Here is a 13,036-nt window from a genome sequence, read left to right on the forward strand (position 1 = left end):
GAAAACATGTGTGGAGCTCTGTGGTGGAGCTGGAATCGCAGGAAACGGGGGTGTCTTTCAAACACACCTTCTGAGCGGGCTGATGCTCCTCTGCCAGCATAGAAAGAACAGGAACCGCTTCGTGCATGAGCTGAGAACATAACGACCGATTTATTACCCCTGCATCACCCCAGCCACTGATCACTGATCTGTAGAGAATGCCGTAGGCCTCCCTGTGTAACCTGGAGCATACATGCATGGGCTGATCAATGCCACTGCAGTGCATAGTGCCTCCTGAACGAGGTCTACGCACATCAGCAAAGCACAGTGTTTAAAAAAAAAAAAAAAAAATACAAAAAATAACCTTGCAAACTTCACTGAAAGATAAGGGAACAGTAATACAAAGATGAGCTGCTACTCTTAAAAACTACAATTCCCACAATGCACCGTTCTTGAGACATGCCCCAGCTCGACAGGGACACCTGACTTGACCTGAGGTGAGGGTTTGTTTTTCATGCTTCAGTCCTTTGCATTTCAAGGTGTCGTCCCGTGTCCCGTGCCCCCCCCGCCCCCTGTTCAGAACTGAGATGCTGCTCAGAAAAGGTAAGTTTCATTTGGAGTTTTTCGTTCCTCTGAAGCTCTTTTTCCTCGGTATGTGAACTGTTTAGCGGTCCCTTCTATTGTTAGCTAGCTTGCCCACGCTGTCGGATGATTGATTTTATTGATCATATTGTGCTTATCTGTTTCACCTTCCATACTGCTAGGGTTGAATTAATATCTGACGTGTTGCAAGATAATAAAAAACCCGTCCGAAGGAAGGGAAATAGATTTGCTGCTCCAGCACTCGGAGCTGGTGTTAAAACGACCGTGTTTAGAAATGCTGCTGAAAGGATCAGGTGGAAGCAATCGGAGTCTTGCTAAACTGTCCCGGAACCGACCCGTGTTACACGACTTGTATCCTGCAGCTTGTCCATCGAGTCAGTTAATCAATCTGAGACCCAGCTGGCGATGGAGCGGCGCAGCATTGTGGCGAGAGAGTGTCCAGCAGAAAAGCCGTTGCGTTTTTATTTATTTATTATAATCGCTCTTCCTGCAGTGATTTTAGAGGACAGATCTCAAACCCCAGTGCACTAGAGCGGACATTTTGAAGAGAGCTTTGAAACAGACTTCAAAGTTATAAGTGTAGCAAGTTGTCTGGATGTTAACAGTGAAAAGTTATTTAAACAGTAACACGTGGGGATGTGTAGCGCTATTATTTTTTGGAAACTCCCCACAGCGCTCACCTGCGTGGATGCCCTCTCGGTTCCCTTGCAGCGCCCTGTAATCTCGAAGTTCTAGTGCTTTAATTAGCTCTTAAACTGACAATTATTCTGGGATTTCAACAGTTTGCATTTCTGCCGGAGCGCTGGACGAAAATAAATTCCGTCGCGGTCTCTGAGATTAAACGAGGCGGGAAAGAAAGGTGCCTGTCTTTCATTTGACAGCTTGAAGTGACCCGAACGAGAACTCGGAAAATGTTTCTGCGTTTACACTTTGCATTTGCGTTGCAGTCTCTCCTCCCTGAAGAGCAACAGGACTGGAGCTGCTGAGGCAAGGCAAACCCGGGCAGTGTTACGAGATGGCTCCCTCAGCAGGCTTGCAGGCACACGGTTGAAAGTCATCGGGATGCCGAAGGCAGGGTTTCTGCGGTGCTGCGCTCTGGGTCGTGCGGAGGGTGTCAGTGGGGAGCTGTTTTGCGGGCGGATATGGTTTCTGGTCCAGCTGGAGTGTCTGTATGCAGTTTTTACCCTGCTGAGCCCAGTCTCTGAGTGGAAAAGCACAGCTGGGGGTAACAGAACCCCCCCGGCTGCTCTCCTGCTGTTTCTGAACTGGAAAGGCTGTGAAACCTTGAAGAGGCAGGATTCACCAGCTGCCCTTCAAGCATACGCCGCTGAGACAAGGAAACAAGTAACATTGAAAACTTTTTTTTTTTTCCCGAAGAACTGCAGTGGCCCATGAATGAAGCAGTTCCTGGACCCGCGGATGCTTTAGACGGACTGAAATGTGTTTTCAAAGCGCTCCTTTTAACCCAAAAACCAAACGATCATTTTACAAAGTCTCCAACTTGAAATTGGCAACTTCATTCGCAGTTTGGCAGCGCTGTCATTACTCGAGGCTTTTAATAATGAGCACAAATGTAAAACACACACACAAAAAAAAAAAAAACTAAAACAGATAAAAAAAAAAAAAAACAATTTCAAATTGCCTGCAGGGAAAACAAAAAACCAGATATTAAAGACTCATTTGAGCTAATCTGTTTTGTAAATGCCTCTAGCGAGGGTGTTGCGGGAATGCTGTTCGTGTCAGAGAAGCCAGTAAAGGGATGGTTGTGATTTGCATGAGGGGAGGCTCCTTGTTACTCGGGGGTGTCGGCGCTTCACGCTGTGTTACTCGCTCAATGTGCTGAAACCGACGGGACCTGAGGGAAAGGGCATCGTTCACATGGACGGGAGATTGCTGGCTGTGCCCAGGCGAAGGGCGTCTGATCAAACGCTGCTCTCCACTGGTACTCCTGGGTAGAGTTTAAAACCAGGACCTTAAATAAAGGAGACTGCTCTGAGCTCAGCGGTGCTCTGCTCCACCTGTAGTAATTACCATGGAAACGGGACGTGTGTTTCCATGTTCTTAGGCGTGTTTGTTTACAGGAGTTAGTTGCGTCTACTAGATACATTTAAGTCGCTCAAACGGTAGACAAAGAACTAAGGCTTTTTTTGAAAAGCAGTATTTATGATATATAGTTGACTCCTGCTGTAGTTTAAAAGGTAATACCTCTCAAGTACCAGTGCTGGCTCCAAAACCATTTGCACTGACGGGAACTTGGTGTCAAGTGAATTCGTTCTGTAAGAATCATTTACAATAGGCAGCTGCTGAGCTTCATCATAAAACACTGTCGGGAGAAACTGCCTGGTAATGTTAGCTTCAGGACCCTGGAGATGCACAGCGAACAGATTTCATTAATGAAATACACGGTTTAGGAGGCTTTAGAAACAAGGGGGGGGGGGTCTGTGTAGAAGTCTTAATAAATATACTGTGAGTAAGTGCACCGCATTGCACTGCATTAATAAACACGCGGTTCAGCGAGTTCCTTACGCCTCGAAGCAGAACGAGGTGCCGCCTTTATTCACTGCCCACACTTACAAAATGCGGCATCAAGCTGTGACACCCAAATGTTGCACAGTAAGAGCTACGGGCTAGTAATGGGTTCTGTGGGACGCGCATTGCTTTTTACTGACTTCAAACCCCGAGGCTGTGTTGGGAAGGGCTGTCTGATCCCAGGCTGATTAATGAGGGTCGCTCCTGTTGGTTTCCTGCCAACTGGAAAACAGTCCAAGAGAGCTTTTTCATTTCCAGTGAACTTCACAAGACAGGATGCAATTCATCCGATCTCATTTTTTTTTTCTGGTGACTTGACTATATTCAGGGGGCTCGTTACGCTGAAATTAGTAAGTAATTATTTGTGAAATGTTGAGAAATGAATCTGCAGTCATTTACACCGGGGTAAGTCACTGCTGGATATTTAGAGGACCCACCTGGGTTGAATCAACCCGTGATCTGAGCAGTGCTCTGTGGCTTATCGCGCTGGGTGATTATTTGAGTAATTCTTGGGTGTAAGTACCAATCTTCGCAGGCACTCATTACTCCTGTCAGAGCTGAGCGCTTGCTGTTTATTTAGCTGAACATAACTCTCAAACTCTTGCTGGTGTCGGCAGTCCTAAATGAATCTCGTTTCTGTGATCCAATGTCCCTGCTGTAGGGGTGCAGGGCTGCAGCATCGCTGCGGTTTACTGCCGTCATGCTTAGCAGTGAAGATGATGTTCTAGAGAAAGATGCCGAGACAGTCTTGCATTTAATTAACTATGCAGTTCGCACCCTCTTCCTCTATAGACAAGATCACCTGCAATCGGATGTTGTCTTAGCAACGCATCCTACCCCGCCCGCCATACCGCTGTCCCATGACCCTGTGCCCCTCCCTTCTGTCAGCCCCTCCAACCCTCTTTTGATCAAACTGAGCTGAACATTGTTATGTCAAAAACTGATTTTCAAAAAGCAAATGTATTTTCCCCAAACATAATCTCTGTTGGCAAAGGCTGTGTTTTTTCCATTATCTACAGTAATATTGTCTGTGTGCATGATTTAATATAGACAATATAGATGCCATGAATTCCATCTCCTAGTGTGGAACAGCTATGTTTAATCGAAAATGTTTCTCTGTGGTACAGCATTCGCATCTTCAGCATAGAAACTAATTCCTCAGAGTCCTGTTTCTGTCTGCAATGAAATCATTTTAGTGAAATTGAAATAACATTAAAAATAACAAAAAAAAACCTTTTTGATTGAAGTGAGATGTGTTTGTGAAAGGTTCTTTTCCTGATTTGATATTATTTTATAATAAGTTCTCTCTGTGTGTGTGTGTGTGTGTACATATATATATATATATATATATAATGTGAAAGTCAGTGTTGAGGAACCTGTATTTTGAAGTGCTGAAGTTTTTAAAATTCGAAAAGAAGCCGACAAATTTCAGCCAGCACTTTGAATCGAGGGATTCGATTTTAATTGGCTTTCTAAGTGATATTTATGATGTTTAACTGTTTAATAAATCACTTCAATATTTAAGATGCATGCAATTAAAATGCTCTTGTGAGGAATTAGCTGCGTTATCCCTCTATTTAATGACAGTGTGCCGAACACAGAGATTTAGTTTTAATGAGTCTTGTCTCTGTGTAATTAGAATAGATGATGGGAAGGCAGTTAGCTGTTAGTCCAGCTGAAGTTCGGATAGACATTTTGAATACTTGTCTTTGATCTATACAGTGTATAAAACACTGATGCCTGTTCCACATGGAAAAGTAAGCCAGTTGAATACTTTATGTGAAGCCAGCAGTGGAAGTGCCGTCACTTGATACGACCCTGATAGGGTCTGCTGTTACCAGATTTTGCTTCAAGACTGCAGGAGTGAGTGGTGGAGTAGAGGGGGCCTCATACAGGTGAAAGGGAAGAAAACGATGCGATCCCTCTCCCCTGTGCAGCACTGTAAAGAAAAGGACACAACGCTGCAGGAGAGAAACCGGATTAATCTAAATGTGTGGCAAAGAATGAATTATCACGAGCAGGCCCGTGGTTCGTTAACAGCTTCTAATGCCTCCATTGTTCGTACAGAGACGTGCCGATGAGGTGGCAGGGGAGCCCGTGGATATGAGGCTAAGGAGAAAGTCTTCTCTCTTCCTCATATGCGCTTCCAAACCGCCCCAACATGCAAAGTGAGGTACCGCCATGATTAATCGCCTTTGAAATGGCATTGCTGTATGCCAGTGGCTTATTGGTTATTAAGAGGTGGAGAGCAGAGGTGGAATGGCTTCCACGGGGGAATCAGTTCATTGTGAAAATAAATCTCCTATTTCTTGAAAGCAGATCAAGCACTTGTGAACTCTGAGGTCAGATCCACAGGCATCAGCTCGGCTCGCCGTGAGAAAAAAACCCAACAACGACCGAGGCTGGGTTTGGAAAATGTGATTGATTTCTTTTTCTAAGCTTTTAATTATAAATTCCCAGTGGAGCAAAAAAAGAGTTTTTAAAATCAGCGTTTTTTTGGTTTGTCAGTCTGGCTAGGGCCACGTTGATCAGAGCTAAAGAAATATTTTTATTTTTATTGGCCTTTAGGCTTCTAGGGAGGGAATCGTGTGTTGTATTCGTTGATGCACAAGATATTCCTGAAGCATCTTTATCGAATTACTTTGCTTAACAGGAACAGAAGCTGCTGCTCAGAAGCATTGCAATGTGTTCAGTTTGTCTCTAGATACACCAGCAGCAGTTCATGTTCATGGATCCCTTTTTCACCAGACAATTCAAGAACCTCTACTATAGTGTATGTCTTTAATCGTGAGCATACATACATGCATAACTACTCACTCACTCTCCAGACGACATGAAGCAATTTCACCCCTGCATGGACGGGCCCTTACAGCTGTCAACTCTCGTTAGGAGAATTCATTGTCAATCCAGCGACAACCTGATTGAAAACAGCGCACTTGCTGTGCCTCTCTGTGCCTTCTGCAATTGAGTTTGGATTGAAAAAGGCATTGCAAGATAAACACGATGTCCTCTGGGCACTTCCTTGAACCTTTTGCTGTGGAGATGAATGTCATTTTCCCCAGACGATCACAAGCAATAGCTGTGCAGAAATGAAGACCCCCCCCTCGCCTGGTTAAGAGACTGTGTCCTCTCGTTAACCCTCCCGGGGGGGCGATTCTGTTTTTGTATTTGTCTGTCACTTTCCGTGAAGTTTGGATCTCTTGGGGAAACCAAGCCGTGGAAAGTTTTTGAGCTTTTTGGAATATGGACCATTTCTTAAAAGGAGTTGACAAGGGTATTTGAAGAGCAGCAGAGCCCAGGACCAGGGGACAGAGTCATGGAGTGGACGACATGGGTAGGAGAATCTTTTTTTGTTACAGTGTGGCGAGTGTATGGAATGCATTGCCAATGTAAATTAAGAAAGGGCTAGATCAAGTTCTGGGATCACTCGGCTAGAAGTAACTGAGTGAGCACTGACGGGCTGAATCCGTGCAAACGGATGAGAATAAATGTGTTTCTTCTGATGATGCCTCTGTAACTTCAAAACCCAGAAACATAACTCTAAGAGAAAACTTAGTCTGATAGCCTTTGATAGACTTCAACAGGAAATCTCACTTTATAAAATCTATAAAACAACAAGCAAGGGTTTGAAGATGCGTTGCCTTCCCTCCCTGGCAGCTCACTGTCATATAAACTTCTCCCTTCAGATGTGCGCTGTTGGTAAATTGATATCTGGTTTTACTTGGCTGTTATTTCTCCCCCATACTGAAAGTAAATATAGCTGACATATGCCTTTGCCAGCTTTTTTTTAAAATTTATTTGTATTCATCATTGCCACCAATGCAGGAGGGAATTTTAATTCTGGGTTATTTCTCCTGGTTGATGTTGTATGTTCAAACATAACACCAGAAACTCAGCTCTATGCATAACGTGTGCGGTGTGCGTGTGCATGTGTAAATGCCTGCCTAAGCTCCTACATCGATGTCACTTTATTCCCACTTTGAAAATCACCTGCCTCCCATATTACCTGTAAGCAGCTGGACCCCACAAAGGTGCGTAAATATCTGCACATTTCTCACTTGGGCCTTTTAAAAGGAATTACCCAGCGAAGAATGGAAAACAAACCTGAGCTGCAAGGAGAGTGTTTAAATGAATGCTGATTATAGATATTTGAAATGCCCTTCGAATTGCAGTGAAGCAGACGCAGCTGCGCCGTGGGTACCGCTCAGCGCACAAGAACGTTTACCCATGAGAGGAGGCCGTGGGCACCATTCGAAGCTGGTCCGGTTCCTGGCAGATGACTGAGCAGACGAAACAAATCATGTTCTAACATTGAAGACGCTGGTCTAATCTAAACAGCTGCCATTGAAAACAAGTGAGAAATCAGCCACTCTGCACAAACCACGTTTAAAACCAACACCTTTTATTAGTTTTTTTTTTCTTTTAAAATACAGAGAAACTTTTCAAACATTCATATTACAAATACAATCCTCATTTCAGTACAAAATTGTAAAGGTACTCTTTCCACACAAGCACATGAACAGGAAGAAACGTTAATTCAAATGAGAATAATTAACACGGAAACACAATATAATCAATTCCAAAGAGAAAGGAAGAAAGCTACACTGTCATTTATAGTCAAATAAACCCAGTACTAAACAACTCCTGCTTCCCCCGCTGCGTCAGGAGAACGGCATCAAACACAAGGAGGAGGAAGAAAGGAAAGCAAAGGAAAAACTCCTCCTTTACAGAAATCTTTCATTGTGTTACTGTCCTCTCTGTAAGGGAGGGGTCTGTGTGCAGGTGAGCTACAGCAGAGTTTCACTGCGTCTGAACTGCTAAGCAGCAGGGCTGTGAGTCAGAGACTTGTTTAAAAGGGAGGGTCTTGTTGATTGTGTCGCTGGGGGGGTCGGAGTGATTATTTGTAGGTAAACATAACTGAAGCTAGCTCCTCCACTGTGTGAGGGCACTCCAAAGCATACTCTAACATGACGGAAACCCCCCCCCCCCCCCCCCCCCAAAAAAAAAACATCACGATTGCCAATTAAGCAGCCTGGCAGTGTTCTGCTAGTTATAGAACTAAGGAATAAGCAACACTAGAGTGATTAGGTTAGTTTTTTTTCGCTTACCGAAGACTACTCTATGATAACCTATTTAATAATTTCAATGACTTGTGCTGAAAGGTATTGAAATCAAGTCCACACATTGGGATATTCGATGCGCTTGAGGGCCGTGGTCTGCAGAAGGGGTTCGGCGGTGTGAAGCCTGTGGATTATTACTGATATAAATGAACAGGGCCAAGCGAAGATTGATTAATGTTGAAATAGAACAGGAAGGCAGGTTTATACACGGTACCCAAAAAAACACTTTTAAAAAATACACCCCTTGATATTAAACACACCGTTTTTAGACATTTAACTTTTCTAGTTTTTGTTTGCAAAAAAAAAGTTACTTGGATAACTTGAATTCTGACCCTGGCATCCAAAAGTGTGGTAAAAAATTGATCTGTGATGAAAGTCAAAATGCAATCATGCATCATTCACTGCAGTAATTAGGCAGGTTGAAATACGTCAAGTCAACCCTGATATTGTCACACGCCCATCTTTTAAACGTGCCGCGATGCACGCCCGTTCACTAAACCTCACTTTCCCCTTGCGCGCTTCAGATGTATTGAAGTGTGTAATCCTGAAGGCGTGAGGTAGAGATCTTTCATAAAAAAGGTTCCCTTGAGGTTGACGAGATTCCTTTACTACAGATTTTTCAAGGACAAAACAAATGTAAAGAGACTACTGCTTCCTGGTGCTGTAGGTTACACGATCTGATTAAAGCGGGACCTCTTTAGTGAAACTGACCTACAGTCCAGGAAGATGTTTAGGTACCAGGATGCAACTTTTTAATCTTTATTTTAAATATCTGTGTATCACGAGAAAAGCAAAAGGACCAAAAGAAGATAACAAAAGGGGAACAGAGCGATGATGGAGCTAAAATTGATTTCCATTCCCTGGTTATCTCGCTCCTTTTTAAAGCAATTCTTCCAAACACATAATCCCTTCTGTCAAACCCAATCAATTCTGTGAGCTGTGAATTTCCATCTCCCATCCGTGAAAGAGCTCAGGGTGAACGTGGAGATTGAATCAAAAATCAAACATTAGCAATGCTTCCCAGAGGCGAGGTCTGCTTCTGCCTCAGGTAACCTTCCCCGTCTCCTAAAACTGATTCTGTATGTCTCGCTCCTCTCTGTCCCTTTAGACCCCTTCGGTGCAGACCAGGTCAGATGCCTGTCCTCTTCCCAATGCCGAGTTTTTTTAATGAAAATCCAAACTTTTATTTAATCCATCAAGAGCAACAAAAACATTTTAAAAAGACTTTCTTTAAATAACTCACTAGTCTGTGAACACAGCCCCGATCTAGGAAGAAATACCTTGAGAGAGAAGATTCTCCCGTATTACATGAGCTTAGTCCTGGGAGAGACCTACAGCTTTTAAAATGAAAATGACACCTTTAACACACATTCAGGATTAATGAAATACAAAAAATATCCACCCAAGGGAGTGCAAACGTGGGTTATCGGAGGATTCCAGCTCTCGTTCCTGCGCTGTCAGGACCAGCACTGTGCGGAGAGTTCAGTCTGCAATTGCAGTGTGCTTGAGGAGAGTTCTGTGTCTCTCTGTGGAAGTGAAGCTGGGATAGGTAAGGAGGGAGTGTTTTTCCTTTTTCCTCAGACAGACAGGGACACTGTACAGTATGTTCACAGCCGTGCTGGCGGTGATGGCCAGGGCAGCTCCTCTCGCTTCTCCTCCTCTCTCTGGGTCTCTCTCAGGGGGTAGCAGGAGGCTTGGGGGAAGGGCAGGAGCACTGGCTGTCGAAGCTGGCAGTACGACCCTGCCACTGCGGGGAGGAGAGACAGCAGAGATTTCATTACGAAATTTAAAAGCATGAAATGAATAAAGCTTGAAGGGTAGGTAGCTTGGTTCCCCCCCCCCCCTTATGATTGTTATATTTTATGCCTCAGTATTGAATTTTGTAATCATTTTTTATTATATAATTTAACCCTAAGGGATAACAGTTCTGAGAATGACAGCCTCTTCAGCGGACACACGCCCCAGCACTGTGCAGAGAGTAATGTACAAACACGATAGCGAGTGTGTTCTATCAACAGTGTGTCTGAGCTGCTTCTCCATCGCACCGGAGAGCACTCGGACACGGGGGACACGGTTCTGAGTGCTCTCAGGTGCTTTGCAGTATAACAACAGACCTAAAACAGCTACGTTTGTGTTACGTTTTTTTTAATGTTTAAACTTCATTATGTTTAAACTCCTTGGGAATGCTTTTTAGAAATGCATTTAATTGTCTAGGGAAAGCACAGTGAAGCAGCATTGCATGTGAAGTGACCTGAACTGTACACTTTGTACTATATAAAACACTAAGGCTGACACCTAGAATTTGCCTGCGTATTTTTGACACTGGTTAAACGCCAAGTTCAATCCACACATTTCCATTACCTCTTGCACTGTAGCATCGTTAAACGTTGTACACTCGTCAGGGCGACAGGTAGTGATTTATAGAGTTTGATGCAATAAAGACAGAACTGTAACAGCTGAAATAGAATGATTTAAATTACTGTTAAACCTGGTGGGGAGGAACGGAGCCCGTCTGTAAAGGGTAATGTTATTGGAGAGGATTGATCGTTGTTCATGTTGTCAGTTTTTTAATGAATGTACTGGCTTTTGAAAATCAGGTGACTGCATGGTCTTTGTTGCTGCATACAGATTTTATTGAGAGCAGACTCTGTGCACAGCTGCACCCAACTTGGAGGTATTTGAAGATCTATTTGGCACAAACCTCTTTGACAGATTTCTTGGACTCCACCAGGGAGTGCCAGTGAGCGATGGGTTTGCGGGGGTACGCCAGCATCTCGTTCCAGTGGTCTCGGCCCAGCCCCTCGGCCGTGATCCCCACACGGTTCACCCCAATGATCTCATTGTGCCCCACCCTGCATAGAGAGGGAGACAGCAGCAAACATCAGCTCTGTGTCCTCTAAACATTTCAGTTTCATTGACCCCTGGTGAGGAGGCCCAACCTAGCTTGACTTCACCAGCAGGGGTCACTGAAAAGGACTTCCTCCCCAACCCACTGGAGTGCAAAGGCCAAAGCAAGGTCCCTATGGGTCCCTCAGCCAATATCAGCAACTCTGCATTCCCCCCCAGCATTGCAAGCAGCAGTGATGTCACTGGGCTGCGCGGAGCAGGGTGGAGAGGTGGATACCGGTCGTAGTCCATGACGGAGATGAGCAGGCTGACTTGGTCCATGTTCTCAGGAGGGATGTCGAAGATGATGGCCTCGTTGTAGGTGGGGTTCAGCGTGTTCTTCTTGATTGTCGTCTTCTTCTTCTTCAAGCGCCGCCCGTCGCAGAGCAGGGACACCTTCACGTACGGGTCTGGAAAGAGAGATCACAGGGGCTTTATACCTCACAAACCGGTCGACACACACAGTGTAAAAGTGGAACCGATTTATTACAGAGAACGCCCCTGGCTTTCTTCGTGTTTATTTTATGAGAGTAAGCCCGGATTATTATTTATTTATTTTTGTTCTTAATGTTCAACATGTGCAATGTTTTATTTTCTGCAATAAAATAGAACAGTTAGTTTGGAAACCTTCACCTCTCAGTGTTCAAGGACAAAGCGTTTCAGCAGCTTGCAGTGCGCGTGCGGGTTGATTCTGTTCTTAATGTAGATTCTCAATTAGAAGTTTTTTTTTTTTGTTTGTTTGTTTTTTTTAAACAAAGAGTAAGCAGCTTCAAAAGGTTTTAATTCAAATCTTGCATTGCAACTGGTCTATTTACGAAGCCCGGGGATATTACCATCTACCTGCTCAGGGATAAGCAAAGTGTCACAACTACCCACACGCACTGCTGATGAAGAACTTGCTGCAAAAAAAAAAAAAAAAAAAACCCAAACCAGGCTGCTCGAGGGTGCAGTTTAATTGCTGTAGTTCTGGTTCACAATTCCAATTAAAAACTAATTCAAAGCTGTCACATCTTCAAATGATTCACAGTGTTCAAATGATCAAGGGAGCTGCTGAGACTGCGCTCTCATGGTTGGAATATTGCAGAATTCCTTTCACCTGGTTTTGCAGATCCCAGTTTACACCAAGCGCTGCTTCCCTGGACCATCCTAGTGATTCCTTTTCCTTCTAAGTGCTAATAAAGTGGCCACTGTGTTGGTTTAGAGTTAGCTGCGTTTTGCACTTGCGCAGTAAATAATTCAGGACCCCCTCCCATTGCTATGCTGCTGGGGCACTTTGAGGCATGGGATTGGACAGCACACGAAGAGTAAAGCCTTCTGTTCTATCTGTAGGATGGATGCGTGGATCAGAGGTGGGCAATGTGATGAATTCAGTGTTCATTAAAAGGTGATCACTACCATAGAGAGTGCTCCTTAAGCACCAGCCTGCTCCATACCTGAGTATCCAGTGATGTCCATGGCTTTGAGGTTTCTGCACTTGATCACAGTGAGGGTGAGTCTCCCAGCAGTGGGCAGATAACACAGAGAGAACATGATCTCCCCCAGGTCCACACTCTCCTGTAGAGACACAGCAAACACACACACACTGATTCCTTATAGACACAGAGAGAACATGATGTCCCCCAGGTCCACCCTCTGCTGTAGAGACACAGCAAACACACACACACACTGGTTCCTTATAGACACACACACAAATACTGATTCCTTAGACACAGGGAGGGGGAGAGATGCAACAGTAATCACATTCAAATCCACATGCATATTTTCTAGGTTCAAAGAGGAGGGAATGAGATCCCGTAGTCAATACCTGTCACCCAGTTTAAATTCTCAGCGTTTAATTTGATTTTTTTAGCTATACTCCTGCAGTCACAGTTGATGCTCCTCGGAAATCAATATCAGAATCGTTCCAATCTGACCCGCTC

General features: G+C 44.3%; 1 protein-coding gene across 3 annotated transcripts in view; it reads right to left on the reverse strand.

Annotated features, from left to right (window-relative positions):
- Window positions 1-8,542: 8,542 nt before the first annotated feature.
- Window positions 8,543-13,036, reverse strand: part of LOC121300134 (synaptotagmin-6-like) — a 41,766-nt gene continuing 37,272 nt past the window's right edge. For all 3 annotated transcript variants that reach the window (XM_041228559.1, XM_041228558.1, XM_041228560.1), the window contains exons 4-7: window positions 12,551-12,671; window positions 11,356-11,527; window positions 10,933-11,083; window positions 8,543-9,978 (exon numbers count right to left, since the gene is read on the reverse strand). In XM_041228559.1, the coding sequence (XP_041084493.1) occupies window positions 9,907-9,978; window positions 10,933-11,083; window positions 11,356-11,527; window positions 12,551-12,671 (516 nt within the window). In that variant the 3' untranslated portion in view covers window positions 8,543-9,906. The remainder of the gene's footprint in view (window positions 9,979-10,932; window positions 11,084-11,355; window positions 11,528-12,550; window positions 12,672-13,036) is intronic.

This window comes from Polyodon spathula, chromosome 25, assembly GCF_017654505.1.
Source record: "Polyodon spathula isolate WHYD16114869_AA chromosome 25, ASM1765450v1, whole genome shotgun sequence".
In the NCBI taxonomy this organism is placed as follows: Eukaryota; Metazoa; Chordata; class Actinopteri; order Acipenseriformes; family Polyodontidae; genus Polyodon; species Polyodon spathula.